The 20,146-nt window shown below is 35.2% G+C and overlaps 1 protein-coding gene across 24 annotated transcripts in view; it reads right to left on the reverse strand.

The window, feature by feature from the left end:
* LOC132659058 (lysine-specific demethylase 6A-like) overlaps positions 1-20,146 on the reverse strand; it is a 166,816-nt gene that overhangs the window by 22,292 nt on the left and 124,378 nt on the right. For 13 of the 24 annotated variants that reach the window (XM_060408700.1, XM_060408699.1, XM_060408697.1 and 10 more), the window contains 8 exons: positions 19,600-19,729; positions 17,669-17,774; positions 16,925-17,130; positions 12,459-12,523; positions 12,309-12,383; positions 11,414-11,562; positions 6,348-6,462; positions 4,749-4,936 (listed from right to left, as the gene is read on the reverse strand). In XM_060408700.1, the coding sequence (XP_060264683.1) occupies positions 4,749-4,936; positions 6,348-6,462; positions 11,414-11,562; positions 12,309-12,383; positions 12,459-12,523; positions 16,925-17,130; positions 17,669-17,774; positions 19,600-19,729 (1,034 nt within the window). Of the gene's footprint in view, positions 1-4,748; positions 4,937-6,347; positions 6,463-7,807; positions 7,881-11,413; positions 11,563-12,308; positions 12,384-12,458; positions 12,524-16,924; positions 17,131-17,668; positions 17,775-19,599; positions 19,730-20,146 lie in introns of those variants that run through there. The other 11 variants (XM_060408701.1, XM_060408698.1, XM_060408696.1 and 8 more) reach the window with 2 other exon arrangements.

Below are 20,146 nucleotides of genomic sequence, written 5' to 3' on the forward strand. Positions count from 1 at the left end.
ACTTCCTACTTTTGCATTCCAGTCTCCTATAATAAAAAGTACATCTTTTTTGGGTGTTAGTTCTAAAAGGTCTTGTAGGTCTTCTCAGAACCACTCAACTTCAGCGTCTTCAGCGTTACTGGTTGGGGCATAGACGTGGATTACTGTGAGATTGAATTGTTTCCCTTGGAGACAAACAGAGATCATTCTGTCATTTTTGAGACTGCATCCAATTACTGCATTTCGGACTCTTTTGTTGATCATGATGGCTACTCCATTTCTTCTGAAGCATCCCTGACCCATATAATGGTTATGTGAGTTTAACTCTTTGCAGCCCCATGAACGGCCACATACCAGGCTTCTGTGTCACTATGTCCTAGAGTTTGCTCAGATTCATGTCCACCAAGTTGTTGATGCTCTATTACCATTTCATCCTCCATCACCCCATTCTCCTCCTGCCCTCAATCTTTCCCAGCATCAAGATCTTTTCCAAGAGTAAGCTGTTTATATCAGGTGATCAAAGCACTGGAGCTTCAGCTTCAGCATCAGTTCTTCCCATGAATATTCAAGATTGATTTACTTTAGCACTGACTGGTCTGAGCTCCTTGCAGTCAAAAGGATTCTCAAGATTCTTCTCCAGCATCACAGTTTGAAAGCATTAATTGTTTGGTGTTCAGCCTTCTTTATGATCCAATTCTCATATTTGGACACGACTACTAGAAAAACCATAGTTTTGACGATAAAAACCTTTGTTGGCAAAGTGATGTCTCTGCTTTTTAATATGCTGTTTGTATCTGTGATAGCTTTTACTCCAAGTAGTAAGCCTCTTTTAATTTTGTGGCTGGGCTCACTGTCCACAGTGATTCTGGAGCTCAAGAAAATAAAATCTGCCAATGATGATTCCAATTTTTCCTAATTTATTTGCCATGAAGAGATGCAACAGTACAGCATGACTTTAGCTTTTGGAGTGCTGAGTTTTAAGTCAGTTTTTTCACTCTTTTCTCTCACCCTCATCAAGAGGCTCTTTAGTTCCTCTTCTTTCTGCCATCAGGGTGGTGTCATCTTCCTATCTGAGGTCACTGATATTTCTGCTACAATCTTGATTCTAGCTTGTGATTCAATCAACTTCTCATGTCACATGATGTATTCTGCACAGAAGTTAAATAAGCAGGGAAACAATATACAGCCTTGACATACTCCTTTCCAAATTATGAAATTATGTTGTTCCATGTCTGGTTCCAATTCTTGCTTCTGATGTTAAAAGCAGGTTTCTCAGGAGACAGGTAAGGTGGTATAGTATTCCCATCTCTTTAAGAATTTTGCAGTTTCTTGTGATCTATACTGTGAAAGGCTTTATATGTCAAAGTAAAGGTTTTTCTGGAATTCCCTTGTTTCTCTGTAGCCCAAGAGATGTTCGCAATTTGATCTCTGTGGTTCCTCTTCTAAATCCAGCTTGTCTATCTGGAAGTTTTCAGTTCACAAACTCTTAAAGCCAAACTAATAGTATTTTGAGTATTACCTTGCTAGGATATGAAATACGTGAAAATGTAAAGGAGTTTGAACATTCTTTGGCACTGCTTTTCTTAGGGACTGGAATGAAAACAGACCCTTTCCACTCCTGTTGCCATCGCTGAGTTTTCCAAATTTGCTGGCACATTCATAGCAGTAGTTTAACAGCATCATCTTCTAGGATTAGAAATAGCTCAGCTGGAATTCCATAACCTCCACTATCTTTGTGGAAAGTCTTCCTAAGTCCCACTTGACTTCAGAATCCAGGATGTCCAGCTCTAGGTGACTGACCACAACATGTGGCTATCAAGATCATTAGGACTTTTTTGTACAGTTCTTCTGTGTATTCTTGCCACCTCTTCTTAAATCTCTTGTGCTTCTGTTAGGTCCATACCATTTCTGTCCTTTTCTTGTGCCCATCATTATATGAAATGCTCCCTTGGTATCTCTAATATTTTTGAAGAGATCACCAGTCTGTCCCATTCTATTGTTTTCCTCTTTTTTTTTCTTTCTGCCTGTTTACTTAAGAAGGCTTTCTTATCTCTTCTTGCTGTCCTCTGGAACTCTGTATTCAGTTAAGTATATCTTTCCCTTTAGCCTTTCACTTTTCTTTTCCTAGCTATACGGAAGGTGCTCTCAGACAACCACTTTGCCTTCTAGCATTACTTTTTCTTAGGATGGTTTTGATCACTGCTTCCTGTACAATGTTACAAACCTCTATCCATAGTTCTTTAGGTGTTCTATCAGACTAAAAATCCCCTGAATCTATTTGTAACTTCCACTGTGTAATAATAAGGGATTTAATTTAGGTCATATCTGAATGGTCTAGTGGTTTTCCCTACTTTCTTTAAATTAAGGGTTAATTTTGCTTTACAAATCTCATAATCTCAGTCACAGTCAGCTCCAGGTCCTGTTGCTGCTGTTGTATAGAGGTCTCCATCTTTGGCTGCAAAGAATATAATCAATATGATTTTGGTATTGACTATCTGGAGACGTTCACGTGTAGAGTCATCCCTTGTGTTGTTGGAAGTGGGTTTTTGCTATGATCTGTACATGCTCTTGACAAAAACTCTGTTAGCCTTTGCCTTGCTTCATTTTGTATTCCATGGTCAGATATCTCGGACCTCTTTTTGGTGTTAATTCTAGAAGATCAGGTAGTTCTCCATAGAACTGTTTGACTTCAATTCTTCAGCACTGGTAATTGAGCCAAAGACTTGGGTTACTGTGATGCTGAATGGTTTCCCTTGGAAACAAAACAGATCATTCTGTTGTTTTTGAGATTACATCCACATAATACATTGTTGACTATGCGACCTACTCCATTTCTTCCATGGGATTCTTATTCCAAAATAGTAGATGTAATGGTCATCTGAATTAAATTTGCCCATTCTCATTCCATTTCACTGATTCGTAAGAGTTCACTCCTGTTCACTCTTGCTATCTTCTGCTTGGTCACATCCAATTTATCTAGATTCATGGAACTAACATTCTAAGAATTATGTGTTTGTGGAAATGTGAATAAATTACAAACATGAATTCATATGAAATATTCTATGCAATATTTTTTTTTACATTATCAGACTTTACTTTCCCCACCAGACACATCCACAACTGCACGCTGTTTACACTTTGGCTAAGCCTCTTCATTTCTTCTAGAGCCTTTTCTCTACAGTAAGTTGGGCACCTATTATGTGGGGGCTTATCTTCGGGTATCATATGTTCTTTACTTTTCATACTATTCATTTGGTTCTCAAGGCAAAAATGGGAAAGTGGTTTGGCACTCCCTTCTCCAGTGGACTACGATTTGTCAGAACTCTTCACCATGTGCCTGGTATTGCTAAGGCACTTCAGTTGTGTCCGACTCTGTGCGACCCCACAGATGGCAGCCCACCAGGCTCCCCTGTGCCTGGGATTCTCCAAGCAAGAACACTGGAGTGCGGTGCCATTTCCTTTTCCAATGCATGAAAGTGAAAAGTGAAAGTGAAGTTGCTCAGTCGTGTCTGACTCTTGGCGACCCCATGGACTGCAGCCTACCTCCGTCCATGTCCATGAGATTTGCCAGGCAAGAGTACTGGAGTGGGGTGCCACTGCCTTCTCCAGTGCCTGGTATTAGGTTTGTCTTTTTTAAATCTCTGAAGCCCTCACTTTTTTGGACTAAAAGAATTTCTCATTTTCCAGATTAAAAGAATGAGCATCTAATAGTTCAAAACACTTATCCAAAGACACAAACTTAACAAAGATAAACAAGCTAGGATTCATTCAGATCTTTCTGGTCCCAAATGCCAGACTTTTTCATCCTGCATATATTAAACAGAGTTTGACAAAACATCTCATGTGGTATATTAGAAAAAATTAAAAGTCTAAAAAATAATTATTCTGTTATGTTTTCCCCAAGTTTTCTTTTATAAAAACAATATTCAATATGCTCTAAAATACCAAAAGTATATAGTCTGTATCTACAAAAGCACATATTTGTTATTTGCTAAAATTTACTCTTCTATATACCTGTCTTAGCTAGAATTCACTCTCTGTATACTAACAACTTTATTTTGGGGGGCTCCAAAATCACTGCAGATGGTGACTGCAGCCATGAAATTAAAAGACGCTTACTCCTTGGAAGAAAAGCTATGAGCAACCTATATAGCATATTCAAAAGCAGGGACATTACTTTGCTGACTAAGGTCCATTTAGTCAAGGCTATGGTTTTTCCTGTGAGAGTTGGACTGTGAAGAAGGTTGAATGCTGACGAATTGAAGAACTGATGCAACTATGGTGTTGGAGAAGACTCTTGAGAGTCCCTTGGACTGCAAGGAGATCCAACCAGTCTATTCTGAAGGAGATCAGCCCTGGGATCTCTTTAGAAGGAATGATGCTAAAGCTGTACTTCCAATACTTTTGCCACCTCATGCGAAGAGTTGACTCACTGGAAAAGACTCTGATGCTGGGAGGGATTGGAGGCAGGAGGAGAAGGGGACAACAGAGGATGAGATGGCTGGATGGCATCACGTCCATGATGGACGTGAATCTGAGTGAACTCCGGGAGTTGGTGATGGACCGGGAGGCCTGGCGTGCTGCGATTCATGGGGTCTCAGAGTCGGACACGACTGAGCGACTGAACTGAACTGAACTGAACTGATACTAACAACTGTATTTCTTCTAGGACAAATTTTCTGAACTTTTAGTGAGTTATTTTCCAACTCATCATTAGAGAGAATTTTTAAAATGTACTACTTATTACTGTGACTGTATATTTACAATACCTGTAAGTGGGCCAACATTCCAAGCAATATTGTTGCACCAGCCAACAGCCTGAACCCAGTGCACAGTGCCTGCATTTATCCAGACCAAATCTCCAGGTCTTTGAATAAACCTATATACAGGAACATTTGCTTCATAAAGATCTTCAAGATTGGGCCACCAAGAACTCATCAAAAAATTCAAATTATTTCTGAAAAAAAAAAAAAAAAAAAGAATAATGTTACTGGACAAAGGTTTTTTTAAATGTCTCATCAAAGATGAAAAGATATTTCTAACAGATTAAAAAATGCTCTCATTTTATATAGTTTAATAAAACTTAATAGTACTGTCAGAACTTCAGAACAGGACTGCAGAATAGAAGAAGCAATTGAAGAAAAGTAACAACAGAAGAGAATAGGTACACATATGTAATTATTTAGGTACCATATGTCTAAAATTACTTTTTAAAAGTACAAATGTTAAATTTTCAAATTAGACTGAAAATAAATTAGTTTTTTAGTTTAATGTAGATTGTACTTAGGTATAATTCATGTACAGTAAAATCCACCTATTAATGAGTGTTGACAAACAGGTAAGAACCTTTACAGTCAGGTATTCTGGGGCCCAACGGTCTCAGGGGCAACTGTTCAAGTCTTGTCAAGCACAATATAAACGTTAGTACTATTTCACCCAGTATTACCAAACTGGAGAAATTTCCATTAAAATAAAAAAGGATGCCAAAGATGGCACACAGATCAAACATGTTTTTCAAAAATTCAGAACAGCAGTGATTTTAAGATAACATGTTATCTGCAACCATAAAGTAAACTATTGAAATTATAAACATTAGAAGCAGTGTCCTTCTGCAAAACAAAATTATAGAAGTTGAGAGGACACATGTTATTTCTAACTTTAAAATAAATCATTCTAGTTTGTTATTTTTTTATTACTCTGCAGTTTAAACTTTGGGGATAGCACCTGTATTTTCCAAGTACATTTGACCTAAGATATCTGAAATAGAAGAAAATTAAACCCTAAATATAGTTGTGTGTTAGTTGCCCGGTCATGTCTGACTTTTTCCAACCCTATAGACTATGTCCTGCCAGGTTCCTCTGTCCATGGAATTCTCCAGGCAACAGTACTGGAGTGGGTTGCCATTTCCTTCTCCATAAAAAAAAAACAAAACACAACAGTTCTTCCTAAAAATAGTCACTGCAATGTATGTATAAAAATTACCACATGCTATAACTTAAAGAAATAAATTATATTAAAAAAATTCATTATAACAAAAGTAAACCTTATACATAAGACACAAAAACCTGATCAAACATTACCAGTAATTGAGAGAATTTTGGAGTACTGTTTTTTCTAACCACTGACATAACTTTTTAGTAAATAAACTATGAGTAAATATCCTCTATAATGTTACAGAATTTAGTATATGAAATATGTGTATCAATTTAAAAATAATCATAGACACATATGAGAATTACATTCAAGTCTTAATCATGTATGTTATTATAACCGTATCATTACCAACTCTGAAATAACAGCAGGTAATTGCCCTTTATAATAAATTTTCTCATAATTATTTTCAAAGAAAATTTAGTTTAGAAACCTACTTTTCACAGAAGTCATTCAGAACACCCCAGTAACCTTCAGGAACAACAAACCATTCACAATCACCTGGACCAATATTTATGTTAACAGAACAGAAGTTGTTATTTTCTTGGTGACCTAAAATGTAAAAGGAAAAAAATCATGACGACACTATAAATGCAATGAACAGTGTGTACATGTAGCAGTGTGTACCTGTCCAACCTAAACTCACTGAAAGAAATGTGCCGTTAAATTACTGCTCTGTTTTAAGGACTGGGTGAAAAATAAATCCTTACAGATTAATGAATGCCATTTGAATAAGTAATAAATATTAGCTATTATCGGTGTTACTACTTTCTTATCTGTAAACTATCTCAGCTCACAAAGAGTACCAAAAAGTAACAAATGAGGACACAGACAACATAGTTGTGGTTGCTGAGAGGAAGGGTACAGGGAAGGAACAGTCAGGGAGTTTGGGATTTACATGTACACACTGCTTAATTTAAAATGGATAACCAACAAGGACCTGCTGTCCAGCACAGGGATCTCTGCTCAATACTCTGTAGTGATCTTATGGTTACCAGGGGGGAAGGATGTGGAAGGGATAGTTAGGGAGTTTGGGATGGACATGGACACACTGATTTATACATGGAGAACCAACAAGGACCTGCTGTACCGCAAAGGAAGGGAACTCTGCTCAATACTCTGTAATAATCTTATGGTTCCCACAGGGAAGGATGTGGGAAGGGATAGTCAGGGAGTTTGGGATGGACATGGACGTACTGCTGTATTTAACATGGAGAACCAACAAGGACCTGCTGTCCAGTACAGGGAACTCTGCTCAATACTCTGTAAATAACTTTATGGTTCCCAGGGGAAAGGATGGGGGAAGGGATAGTCAGGGAGTTTGGGATTTACATGTACACACTGCTGTATTTAAAATGGAGAATCAACAAGGACCTACTGTATAGCACAGGGAACTCTGCTCAATACTCTGTAATAAACTTATGGTTCCCGGGGGAAGGATGGGGGAAGGGATAGTTAGGGAGTTTGAGATGGACATGTACACAGTGCTGGATAATTAACAAGGGACTGCTGTAAAGCAAAGGAAGGGAATTCTGCTCAATACTCTCTAACAACCTTATGGTTACCATGGGGGGAATGGAGGAGAAGGGATAGTCAGGTACATAATACAAGTGCACACCGCAGTATTTAACCTGGAGAACTAACAAGAACCACAGGGAATTCTGGTCAATGTGGCAGCCAAGAAAGGAGGGGATTTGGGGGGAAAATGGATACATGTGTACGTATGGATGAGTACTTTGCTGTCCACCTTAAACACTGTTAATCAGCTATATACTTCAGTACAACATAAAAAGTTGAAAGAAAGAAATGAATGAATGAGACATGATTTTCAAAATGTAACGGTTGAGTTAGCAACCTGTAAGCCCTATAAACCTTCCAATTTGATACTGATACATACTGTAAATGCTTATATCTTTTCCACCACAGGTAGACATGGTAATCTCTTACAATACAGCTTCAGAATATGGCCTCTAAATTTTTAAAAACACATTTAAAAGCTCATGTCAGTAGGTAAAGTATGTTATAGAAAGTATCATTTATTTTATGTAAGAACAGACAAAATGTTTACCAACTAAAAAACACTTAGAACGATTTTTCTGTGAATTACAGGAGCTGACTAAAACATATGACACATTTTCTCTAAGGATCTTCTTTTGAGTTCCACAGGAAACTGTTGGTATAATGACAAACAAATGAAACATCCCAAGACTTCTAGGCATAAACGAAAAAGAGGAATATACTAAATCTGGCTTCAGCATCTAGATTTTAAATTTAAAAAAAAAAAGAAGATTTTTCATTTTCTGTGATTCACTTCACTTTCACGTATTTATTTTTATAAAACATTCTAAATCAAATGAAATAATTTTCAAATACAAATAAATCTTAATGGATCTAGTCTGGTATCACATACATTAAAAATCTTGAAAAGTAACGTTCTTGCCCAATATTAAGATGTTATTAATGACTAAGAAGGCCAATTCATTAAATACTTTTTCAACTACTGAAATTATACATATTTCTTTCCACTTGACCCAAATACTGACAAAATGGTACTATCTATCTAAATTTCCAATAATCCTGGTAATAAACATTCCAACAACTGGGTTTTATTCCTGGTTATACATCAATATCCCTGAGGAGCTTCTAAATGATGATATCTCATCCTCAAAATGATTTATTATTTCTTTCGAAAGCTTTTCAGCAGATTTCAACTACCAAAGTTGCCAACTCAAACTCATGAAATAAGCAACAAATATTCTTTTAAAAATTAGTTGGTCATTCAACAGTGAGAATGTACTGAAGAAGACATCAGAAAAACAAAGTGACCTGTAGGCTGTACATATCACCATATAGCTGAGCTGGTTTTCTCTGATACCATCTGACTTAGCTGTCCACAGACTGGAACTTAAAATTATTAAGTACTTCAACTGTCACCTATGACATAAGCTATGTTAATGCAAAGAGAATGGTTTTATATTTGAATTGAATGAAACTTTACGATCAAATACCCATTCTTGTAATTAAAATTCTTGGGACTCAGATATGGTACCAATCTATGCTCTATCCATATATGTTTTCATGCTACAACATAAGAATTAGGCAGTTATAACAGAGACCTTATGAACTTATAACTTTATATTGCGACCTGACAAACTACAACTTTCATTAATAGTCAAAACTAAATAGCATTTTAACTGGGAAGAATATCATACTTAACCCTTTCATTTTTTTTTTTTAATTACAAGTGCACATTCATAATGTTAAGAGGAAAATAACAAATGTCAAATGTAACACTCTTAATGGGAGTGTGTGCCTGACTTACTCTACTTGATAGGAAAGGCACTTTACTTACTATGTTACAATGTTCTTTCTGTCCTAAAATATCAGTTCTTTGAAACTACCAAACCAGATTCTCATCACATTATGCCTCACATAAAAATAGTGAATAAAATTAGAAAACTTAAAATATATTGTAACAGCAGACATTTTCCCCAGAAAATCAACAAAACTGAGGCTGAACCAAGGTTTGTCTATGGGCAGGAAAGCAAAGCTGTTTATAGATAACAAATAAATTAAATCATGTTTGGTGTACTGTAAAAAATATTTCTAGAGAAAGTAAAATGTTTCCACGATTAGCTGTTTGTTGAAAACAGTTACTAAATGAAGGTCCTGGAAGAAGTATCAGTAATCAGCTTTAAAAAGTAAATAATTATGGAGGCAACATCAATAATCAGTTACAAAACAAAATAATTTCAAGCATTTCTTCCTGCCCCATAACAAGTCAACAAAGAAGTCAATGTCCAATATGAAGTGACCGAAGGTTTTGCCTCTACAAGTGTCTTCACAGGATTAACTGTTAGGTGAGAATATTTTCAAAGTTCCAAATTTATTAAATTAAGTTCTCTTGAATTGGAATCTGCTAATATATATTACAACAAATGGTAGGGAAAATATGTCTGGGAGAAAAGCATAGTAGGACAAATTGACAAAGTCTGTGAAAATGTTAAAGTACATAATGACTGAGGTTTTTCTTTGTATTATTCACTGACAAATTCCTTATGAAAAATTTTTATCTCCTACTCTGAAAGACTTAATGAATATAAAATCTGTGAATTTACGACAGAAACAGAAGCTGACAATCCTGATATTCCCTATGGCTTTGCAGGACTGATACTCTAATTTTTCAAGACTAACAATTTTTGAATGAGGCCAAACAACAGCCACTGTTATAATATCAAGGTATTCATACACTCCTATGGTAGTAAAAATTAAATCAAATGCTACCTGTACATTTCTTTAACCATTTGCAGCATATATTTCATAAGTTCAAACAGTAACTGTAGTACCATTTTCAAACAATAAAGCAAGTGCAGAGAACATTTTTATACTGTAAAAGCCTTCTAGTATCTGATCTTCAACTGAAAAAACTGCATTTGAAATGCAACTACGTGCAGAGAAAATGTAAAAGTAAACAAACAAACAAACAGAAACAAACCCTAAGACAATTCTGTAAATCCCTTCCAACCAACTAAATAAGCTAAATAAATACATAGACTGATAAGAATGTCTGGCAGTATCTAGTTGCAGAAAAACAATTTTAAAGATGAAACATATGAAACGTACAGGATGGGGGAGATGCCTGAGGAGGACTGGCTAGCCGGGGCTTGTGAGGGAAACAAACAAAAAAAAAACCACAACAGAAAAAGATGAAGCATAGACTTTTCCTATAGAATAGCTTTAATAGATGTACATTTGTAGCTATCCTGACAAAAGGGAATACTGACTTGGAATCCCAGTAAGGTAAAATGTCATTTCCCCTGTTCAGAATGTTTGCATTTTATCAATTATTTGTCTCAGTGTTTTTCAACTAGTAAGTATTTTGACTTTCATCAATGAAGACACAAGGAAATCAATTTTTTCCTGTTTTTACATATGTCTCTTCATAATATCCTCAATTTAATCTCTCAGCTAACAAAACATGAATTACTTAACTGGTTAGCTTTGAAAGTCACCTGACTTCTGTATTAGTTTCTGTATTGTACTTTTAAGAAATATAACATAATGAGATAGTTTTAAAAATATAGTGCATCATATATTTTAAGTATTTTCAGTGAAGTTTTATACCATATAGGACACATATTAGTTGATTATTAGTAAGAACTGTAACTGTGATTAAAAAAAAAACACAGAAAACTGACAGTTTATAGTCAATGGGGTCAAGACAAAGACTTTCACTGCCTGAGTTAACACCCCTGTGCTAGGCTAAAATTTTTCTGATTTTTCTGATGGTTACATATAAAATGTATAAAAGTCATACTGACAGAACAAATTGATACTCTCATCTTTAATTATAAGAATATTTACAGTATTTTTGCCTACTAGAAAGAATTTTTAAATCCTACTGACTTCATTAGTTACAAATGGGAAACACTACAGGTGCATCTACCATATTTGATCAACTCTTTTTTCAACTATACAAAATCAATTATTTCATAAAAATAACCTGGTGTTCGACTCCCTGGAACTTTCATGTATAACTGAACTGTATTCATGCCCAGGATGGTATGACCAAGATGGCTTAGAAGATTTCCTGCTGATACAACACGCACAAAAGCAGGAAGTTTAGTCAGTTCAAGTAGCTGCAACTTCCACCTAAAATAAGATAATACAATGAAATTATAATATTTTTACAAACATTAATGAGAGCTAACCCCAAAATCTTGCAATCCAAATAGAAAACAGTTAAATCTGTAAGTTTTAAAAGTTTAAGGTCAAAAGAACTAGTCTTTAACCTCTATTTCAAAGAAGTCCTAAAACAAACAGATAACTTAAAATTTTATGGGACTTCCCTGGTTCCAGCAGTTAAGAATTCACCTACAAATGCAGGGGAGACAGGTTAAATCCTGGTCGGGAAAGTAGGGTTCCACATGCTGCAGAGCAATTGAGCTGGTGAGCCACAACTGCTGAGCCCACATGCTGCAACTACTGAAATCTGTGCTCCTAGAGCCTGTGCTCTGCAATAAAAGAGGCCACCACAGTGAGAAGCCCGCAAACCACAACTAGAGAGTAAACCCTGATTGAGGCAATTACAGAAAGCCCATGTGCTGCAAACAAGACGCAGCATAGTCAAATGATAATAAATAAATGAAATATTTAAAAAACTAAAAAAAGTGTGATAATCTTATATTTTCATTTGCACATCTGTGAAACTGTTTTGATACTGTAACAAAAATACCATTTTAATATCTAACAAACATACTTTCTGAATGCTAGCAAAAACTTATTTGTCAACACACAAAAACAGGATACCTATGGGATTATAGAAAATATGAAAGTAGGCAACTTTTCAGTTCTACATTTCTGTTTGCACTTCATGGTAATAGAACAGGAGGTCTTACTTTTTGTCATCAGAGAGGTCAATGTTCGTTCCAAATTTTATAGTTTTGAAAGGTCCTTTCCTTCTCCTTCCACTACTAAAAAAGAAAACAACAAAAGTAAATTCATGCCTTTTGGACAGGAACATTGAATGCATATTAAAATTTGCTTACTTATCTGAAGAAGTGGATTCATTATCTGAATATTCTCTATGTTGCATTTTTTTCTCATTTTCCTCCTAAAAATTAAGCAAAAACATTCATTTTTTAGTATCCTGCTACAGACTATACTTCCCATTACACAACTCAATAAAATAATTTTATCTACATGAATGCTACTGATTATGATTTGAAAAGTAGCTTCCTACAGGCATGTTGCACCAAAAGACCAGAGTTCGGTTTTCCTATATGAAGTCTTAAATAAGAATGAAATGTGTATATTCTTCTACTTGACACAAATTAAGGTGATAATAAAAGAAAATAAGAGCAAAGTTCTACAGTCTTGCTATCAACGTTACTTATAAATGTCAATCAAGCTTAAGTACACATTTTAAATTGGCAGGAGTGTGTGTGCCTACAAAGACAACAGTTAGATTTTCTATAAAATTTTTTATCCTAACCCTGCCTATGTGGAGTATAGTAATACAACTAAGAGAACATACAGTTCTTAATAATCTAAACTTCTGACAAAATACATTCTATATAAATAAAACACTTAGCACTAGGAAGGAAATTAAATCTAAATAAAAATGTGTTACTCTCCTGAAAAATATCCCAAAATAATTAAATGAAGAAATGGTACTGAAACTAGAAACCCATATTGAAAAGAATAAATGTTAAGACACCAACCTTTTACTAAAGAGGAAAATTAACTCAAGAGGGATCCGATGACCTAATGTAAGACGTATAACTATGAAACTCTTACAACAAAAGAAAGAGTAAGTCTGCATGACCACAAGGCAAACCTAGCTTAGCTATGATACCAAAAGTAAAGCAGTTAAAATTTTCACCCAAACTAAATCTTCCATGCTTCAAAGGACATCATCAAGAAAAAGTGAAAACACAACTTACAGAATAGGGAAAATATGTGCAAATTAAATACTTTACTAATGATTCTGTAAAACATGTAAGAGATCTCGAAGTAGCCACTTCATTTTTAAAAACAATTAAGCAATCTCATGTTAGTAAAAGAAACCAGGTCAAACTGCTGTGTCCAAAAGTTGTTTTTTTTTTTTTTGAAAAAGCAGTGAAAAATAGAAACTAAAATTAATGGGACCAGAAAACTACGGATACTCTCCTGGGAAAGAAAAACCATGGACAATATCACACAAAAAAATTCCCTTTCTGAAATATACCAGAGGATTCCTTTCTTTACAGCAAAATCTGCACTCAAAAGAAGCTCTTTAATCACTGGCTAATTTTCTGGAATTTTTATTAGCCTATATGTCCAGAGAGGCTTCCATGGTGGCTCAATGGTAAAGAATCTGCCAGCCAGTGCAGGAGACATGGGTATGATCTGTGGGCCAGGAAGATTCCCTGGAGAAGGAAATGGTAACCCACTCCAGTATTCTTCCCTGGGACAGAGGAGCCTTGTGGGCTATCGTTCCTGGGGTTTCAAGAGTCGGACATCACTGAGCAATTAGACAACAAAAACATCTCCAGAGAGAGAATACCAAGCTCCAGCCCACTCTACACATTCAATTCTACTGAAAGAATGGGGGAGAAAAAACAAACATGAAGCACTAATGAAGTTCATAGTGGAGAGGCACATGCTTCACAAGGACTAAGACTGAATCATAAGATAACAAAATACCCCCTTCCTTTATAATTTTACCAATACATGACTAAAAGCCTACTTACAGCAGTTCCTTTTATTCAGCACATCAAGGTATGTGAAAAGTCAGATGCACAGCTTAAAGCCCATACCAAGAACCAAGAACAGTCTCTGACATAACATAAATGATGGAACTCTAAGAAAAAAGGTTTTATAGTTTAGTATGTAAAGAATACTGGGAGGGTCACTGGCAGGTCTGGCTCAGTCTCTTGTGTGGTCAACTGCTCTTTTCCTCTGGGTCCTGATGGTTACAAAGTTTTGTTTGTGCCTTTCAGGACTCTTATGTCAAAAACTGCATGCTTCTCTGAAATTCACACAGAATGTTCAGTAAGACCACATTCCAGGTGACTATGCACACCTTTGCAATTCAAAAGTAAAGACATAATACAATACATCCTATTAGATAACAATGGAAATAAATTAGAAATCAGTTAAACAAAGATAGAAAATCCAAAAACACACTGATACTAAACAATATACTGTCGAAAATACCTTCGAAAACACCTAATAATTATTTTGAACTGAGTTATAATGAAAATAGAAATGTTAGTAAATTTGGAGATGCACCCAAACCAGTGACTGGCAGGAAATTCAGTGCAAGTAATATACATAATAGAAAAAGAAAAGATCTAAAATCAATTATCTAAGTTTCTACTCTACAAGAAAAGTAAATGGAAAACAAGAGTAAATAAATCCAACAGAAGGGACTAAGAAAAGAAATATGAAGAATAATTAAAGTCAGGAAAACTGAAAATACAAAGTCAAAAGAGAAAAATCAATGAAACCAAAACTTGGCCCTTTGAAAAGACCAATAAAATTGATAAAGCTAGGCTGGAAAATAAATATACAAGACAGTTCAGTTCAGGTCAGTTGCTCAGTCATGTCCAACTCTTTGCAACCCTATGGACTAGAGCACACCAGGCTTCCCTGACCATCACCAACTTCTGGAGCTTGCTCAAACTCATGTCCATTGAGTCAGTATTGCCATCCAAGAGACAGAAATTACTAATAATATAAATAAAATATGGATCATTATTACAAATCCCATGGTCATTAAAGGATAATAAAAGAATGCTATGAATCACTATACCCACAAATATGATAACCTAGATAAAATGAACCACTTCCTTGAAAGACATAATCTATCAAAAGCAACACTGGGAGGAAGGGATAAACTGTAAAGTACATAACTACTGAAACTGAATCAATCATTTAGTAACTTTGCAGAAGAAAAAGCACCACAGTGCCCAGATGAGGACACTGATAGAGTTCCACCAAAAATTCAGGAAGAAATTATGCCAGTGCTCAACAACCTATACCAGAAAATAGAAGCAGACACAATCTTTCAACTATACTATGAGGTCAAGGATAATGACTACCCTAATACTAAAAACACTGAAGAGAAAACTACAGACCAAAGAAAAATCCTCAACAAAGTATCAGCAGATCACATCCAACTATGCAGAAAGACATTTATACACTATGGCCAAATGGGATTTATCCAGTGCATGCAAGGTTCAGTTCAGTTCAGTTCAGTCGTTCAGTCATGTCCAACTCTTTGCAAGGTTCACTCAACACTAAAAAAATCAATCATTATATTACATCAAACGTCCACAGGTTAAAAAAGAAAAAACACAGGACCATGACAACTGATGCAGCAAAAGAACTGACAAAACTGAATACTTGCACATGATAAAATCAGTCACTGAACTAGGAATAGAGAGGAACTTCCTCCACTTAATAAGATTATCTATAGAAAATTGTTTGGTTCAGTTCAGTCGCTCAGTCGGGTCCGACTCCTTGCAACCCCATGAATCACAGCATGCCAGGCCTCCCTGTCCGTCGCCAACTCCTGGAGTTCACCCAAACCCATGTTCATTGAGTCGGTGATGCCACCCCACCATCTCATCCTCTGTTGTCCCCTTCTCTTCCTGCCTTCAATCTTTCCCAGCATTAGGGTCTTTTCAAATGAGTCAGCTCTTCCCATCAGGTGGCCAATGTAGCAGAGTTTAAGCTTCAACATAAATCCCTCCAATGAACATTCAGGACTGATTTCCTCTAGGATGGATTAGCTGGATCTCCTTGTAGTCCAAGGGACTCTCAAGAGTCTTCTCCAGCACCACAGTTCAAAAGCTTCAATTCTTCGGTACTCAGCTTTCTTTATCGTCCAACTCTCACATCCATACATGACTATTGGAAAAACCACAGCCTTGACTAGATGGACCTTGGTTGGAAAAGCAATGTCTCTGGTTTTTAATATGGTGTCTAGGTTGGTCATAACTTTTCTTCCAAGGAGTAAGCATCTTTTTATTTAATCATATCTGAAGTTAGGCTCAAAGCATTGTCCAATAGTCCAGTGAACAAGGCAAAGAATATTTTCAGATGCTTTTGTAAATTTCTGCTTCTTTTGCAGTTTTATTTAGAGACTATTAATGACAAGAGTACTAACACTTCTTTATAGAGTATTTTTCAAATAAAGTGAAATGGAAATGCCTTTTTACAAACCAATTAAAAACGAGAGCACTGCCCAGATAATATTCTTCGTTAAAATCAGCCTGCAACTCTATGTAAACCTATTTTAACCTATTTTAAGTAGAAGCATTTCAAAAATAAGGATATGCTATAAAACAGTATTTTCTCTATTAACAATATGTACTTCTGCTAATATAACCTCATTTAAACCTTCAATAGTTCAATCTATTGTTTATTGTAATACTTACAAAAGCTAATTATATTAACTGAATACACTGTTAGAGAAGCAATTACATTTAATTTAGAAAAAAAATCTCCAGGAAAAAACACTTACTCTCAGTGACTCCTGGAAGGAGGAGGCCTGGTACTGTGCATACTTAGCAATTGTAGTATGAGATCGATTACTTTCACAACGCCAGATTTTCTTTGTTCCAGTGGGATCCCAGTTTTCATCTGCTGGTTGCAACAACTGTGTTCTCACCTCTACTGTGTGTTCATTGTTAGCTTCTACCAATGTTTTAGTAGAGAAAAGCCCTAGATCTACATGAATAAATAAGTTTAAATAAAAAATAAAACTGTTTTTGGTATAATGAACATTTCAAAAGTTGTTTAAAAAAATTCTTTATGATGTTCCATCCATTTCTCTAAAGACTGCTTCAAGCCATATGAGGGCCAAACTTACATAGCAGTCCCATGAATCATTGGATTTAACCACTGTGACAAGGTTTAACAAGGGACTGAGGGACATAAGCAGGCTCTGGATCTAATTTTACCTACATCTTAAATGGCAAAATGTCTTCAATTAACTAACCTTAGTCACTCATGATGCTTAATAATACCAAATTAAAAAGAAGTAAAAATCTATCAAAAATTGTCAATGGCTAATATAGGTATCATGTTAAAAATGTGCTAAAGTGACTGAGACAGAAAGAAGGTTGTTTCCTACCATTAAAATGGTTTAATGGTTTCCTACCATGAAAATAAAAACTGGGGGAAACGTCTAGGAAAAAAGTGTGTTTCTGGTAGTTTTAAAAAAAAATGACAGTAAGAGAACTTTCAACTTTTTAAAAAAACTTACCCAATTTAAGAGCTCCAGCAAGACCACGTATTACTGTAACAGGATTTTTGGGATTTATACAAAATTGATGTAATGGAGGAAAGAAAGCATCACGTTTACTTTCCAACTGTAAAATTGAAATGTTTTGTTAGATTTCAGAAAATGACCAAGTACTGTCCTGAAATAAGTTTTCATTTTTTGTCAGGCATTTTTACATCAACAATATACTTCAGCCATTAATGCTGAGTGCTGCATACTACAGTGTTTCAGCATTAGTCCTTTCAGGAAAATTCTGTGAGAAGAAAATCACTATATACATCTGTCTTTAAAAGAGATACACTTTAAATTTAATAAATTCTGAAATGGTGTTATTAACTTCTTAGATCACAATATTCACAAAAAGATTGAAAGAGGTTAGCAGTTCAAAAGTATTTCTTAAGTGTACTTACCAAGCATACCTCCAGAATTTTTATAAAAGAGGTATGGAAAAAGTAAAATGTAAACTTAAATATTGAAAGTGTTTTAAAGACTATAATCAAAATAAAAAAAGATTCAATAACAGGCAAAAAAGATAAATCTCTAGTTTGCATTTAATCCCCAAAAGTTCAGCTTCAGGGGTTGAGCTTTATTTTTATAACTAGACCTTCCTTTCACAACAAGTCAGTGTAATCTAATGTGGTAATTTAAGAGTAAAATTTGGTTTTATATAGCATCTGTAGGGTAAAGAAGTTAGAGAAGGTGAGGTTCAGAAAAAGAATGAGATTGGCACTTTACAGGAACAGATCAACTTTAATGCGGAGAGAAGGGGCAGGAGTCAGATTAGTGAGCTGCTACACTTACCCAAGAAAAGAGTAAGTACATACAGGCATGTATGTGGAAAGCTACTGTCTTAAGGGGGCCTGTTCTTCTCCAGGGTTGTCTGGAGTGAGATCAGCCGGCTGGGAGGTGGACGTAATCAACCTTAATGTCCATTTTTTAGAGGGGGTGAGAGAGTGCTTTGCTTTGCTTTGCATACAAAGGTTGGGGGGGACCTGGAGGGGAGTTTTAATTCCAGGCTATTTTGAGCCATATAACTTTCCTTAAGCATCTAGTTTAAAAAGGAGCCAGAAATTCAAAATGCTCTCTTACATAGCATCATTCTAAATATTTACTCTTCAAATTTTAGCTTAGAAACTTTTCTTTTGTCTTAGAACAGGATAGTTTAAGGACGGACAGCAGCTACACTTGGAAAAAAAAAAATCACAGAAATTGTTTTGAATTAACTTCTATCAGGTTTCTTTACCAAAGACCTAAATTCCCCAAAAGTAAAAACATTTAGCTTCAAATTGAAATTTTTAAATTATTTATTCTTAACCTTTTTAGTAACATGCAGTAATCAAAATTTCTACATTCTTAATCACTTTGTTGCTTACAAAAATTTTTGCCTTAAAGCGTAAGATTAAGCTCTGTAAGATGGCAGAATGTAGATTTAGAATCATGTAAACAAAAAACTAAGACAAAAACAATTATTGCTACTCTCAGAGAATCTCACTCCAAAAGTGAGAGACACTTTAAATTTCAATATTCCCTTCAAAAAATCTTTCTAGAGTACAGTGGCAAAACTTTTTCAAAGAAAGAACAAATGGTTAAGTATTTTTTGTTTTATGAACTATTTTCTTTCACAACTAGTTAAGGCTGCTAATCAAGTGCAAAGCAATCAGATAACATATAAATAAATGACTATGACTATGACTATGTAACAACAGAACTTTACTTAAAAAAAGAGGTAGTGTACCATATTCAGTCTGAGAGATGTTGTTCGTTATCCTCTAGGACACAAACATGGTTTTCCAAAGCTTTCAACTTTAGAGAAAAAATTTAATTTTCTCTAAGGTTTGCATTGGTTTAAAAATATATCTAAAGGCAGACAAGTTCAGATACCTGGGTTATTACTAATTAGCAAGAAGACTTACATAAATACTGGGTGTGGGTGGATTCAACTTGTCCTTTGGCAAAGGTGGGTATGGAGAAGTTGGTGGTCTTGGAGGTGGACATTTATCCAACAAATTGTGACTATTAGACAAGCCATTTTTATCTAAGTTCCTAGATAAAAATTAGAAGAAATATATCAGTTATGCAATGACTGTAAAAACAGGAGATTAAAACAAGAGAAAAATCTTAAATTCTACGTTCAGTAAAGTAAAATAATATACACTTTCTTCAGAACAAATAATTGTACTTTTGGAGAATAAATTACAAATTATATTTAAAATTTCAAATTATACAACAAGCTGAAGTAAAATCATCGTTCCTTGTTTAGCTTTATTTTTGCTAAAGGGAAAGAAAGCCTGAAACTTAGGATTTTTTTGCAGAACTAATGAAAACTAAAAAAGTTTCAGATGGAGTAGTTATCAACTTTGAAATGCCATAAAAAACAGCTCGTAGTGTGTAGAGCCTATTTTGGCCTTAGTTACCTGAACAGGGATCAAAGAGGGATTTTGGCAATGAACGTGCACAGTG

Source organism: Ovis aries, chromosome Y, assembly GCF_016772045.2.
Source record: "Ovis aries strain OAR_USU_Benz2616 breed Rambouillet chromosome Y, ARS-UI_Ramb_v3.0, whole genome shotgun sequence".
Classification (NCBI taxonomy): domain Eukaryota; kingdom Metazoa; phylum Chordata; class Mammalia; order Artiodactyla; family Bovidae; genus Ovis; species Ovis aries.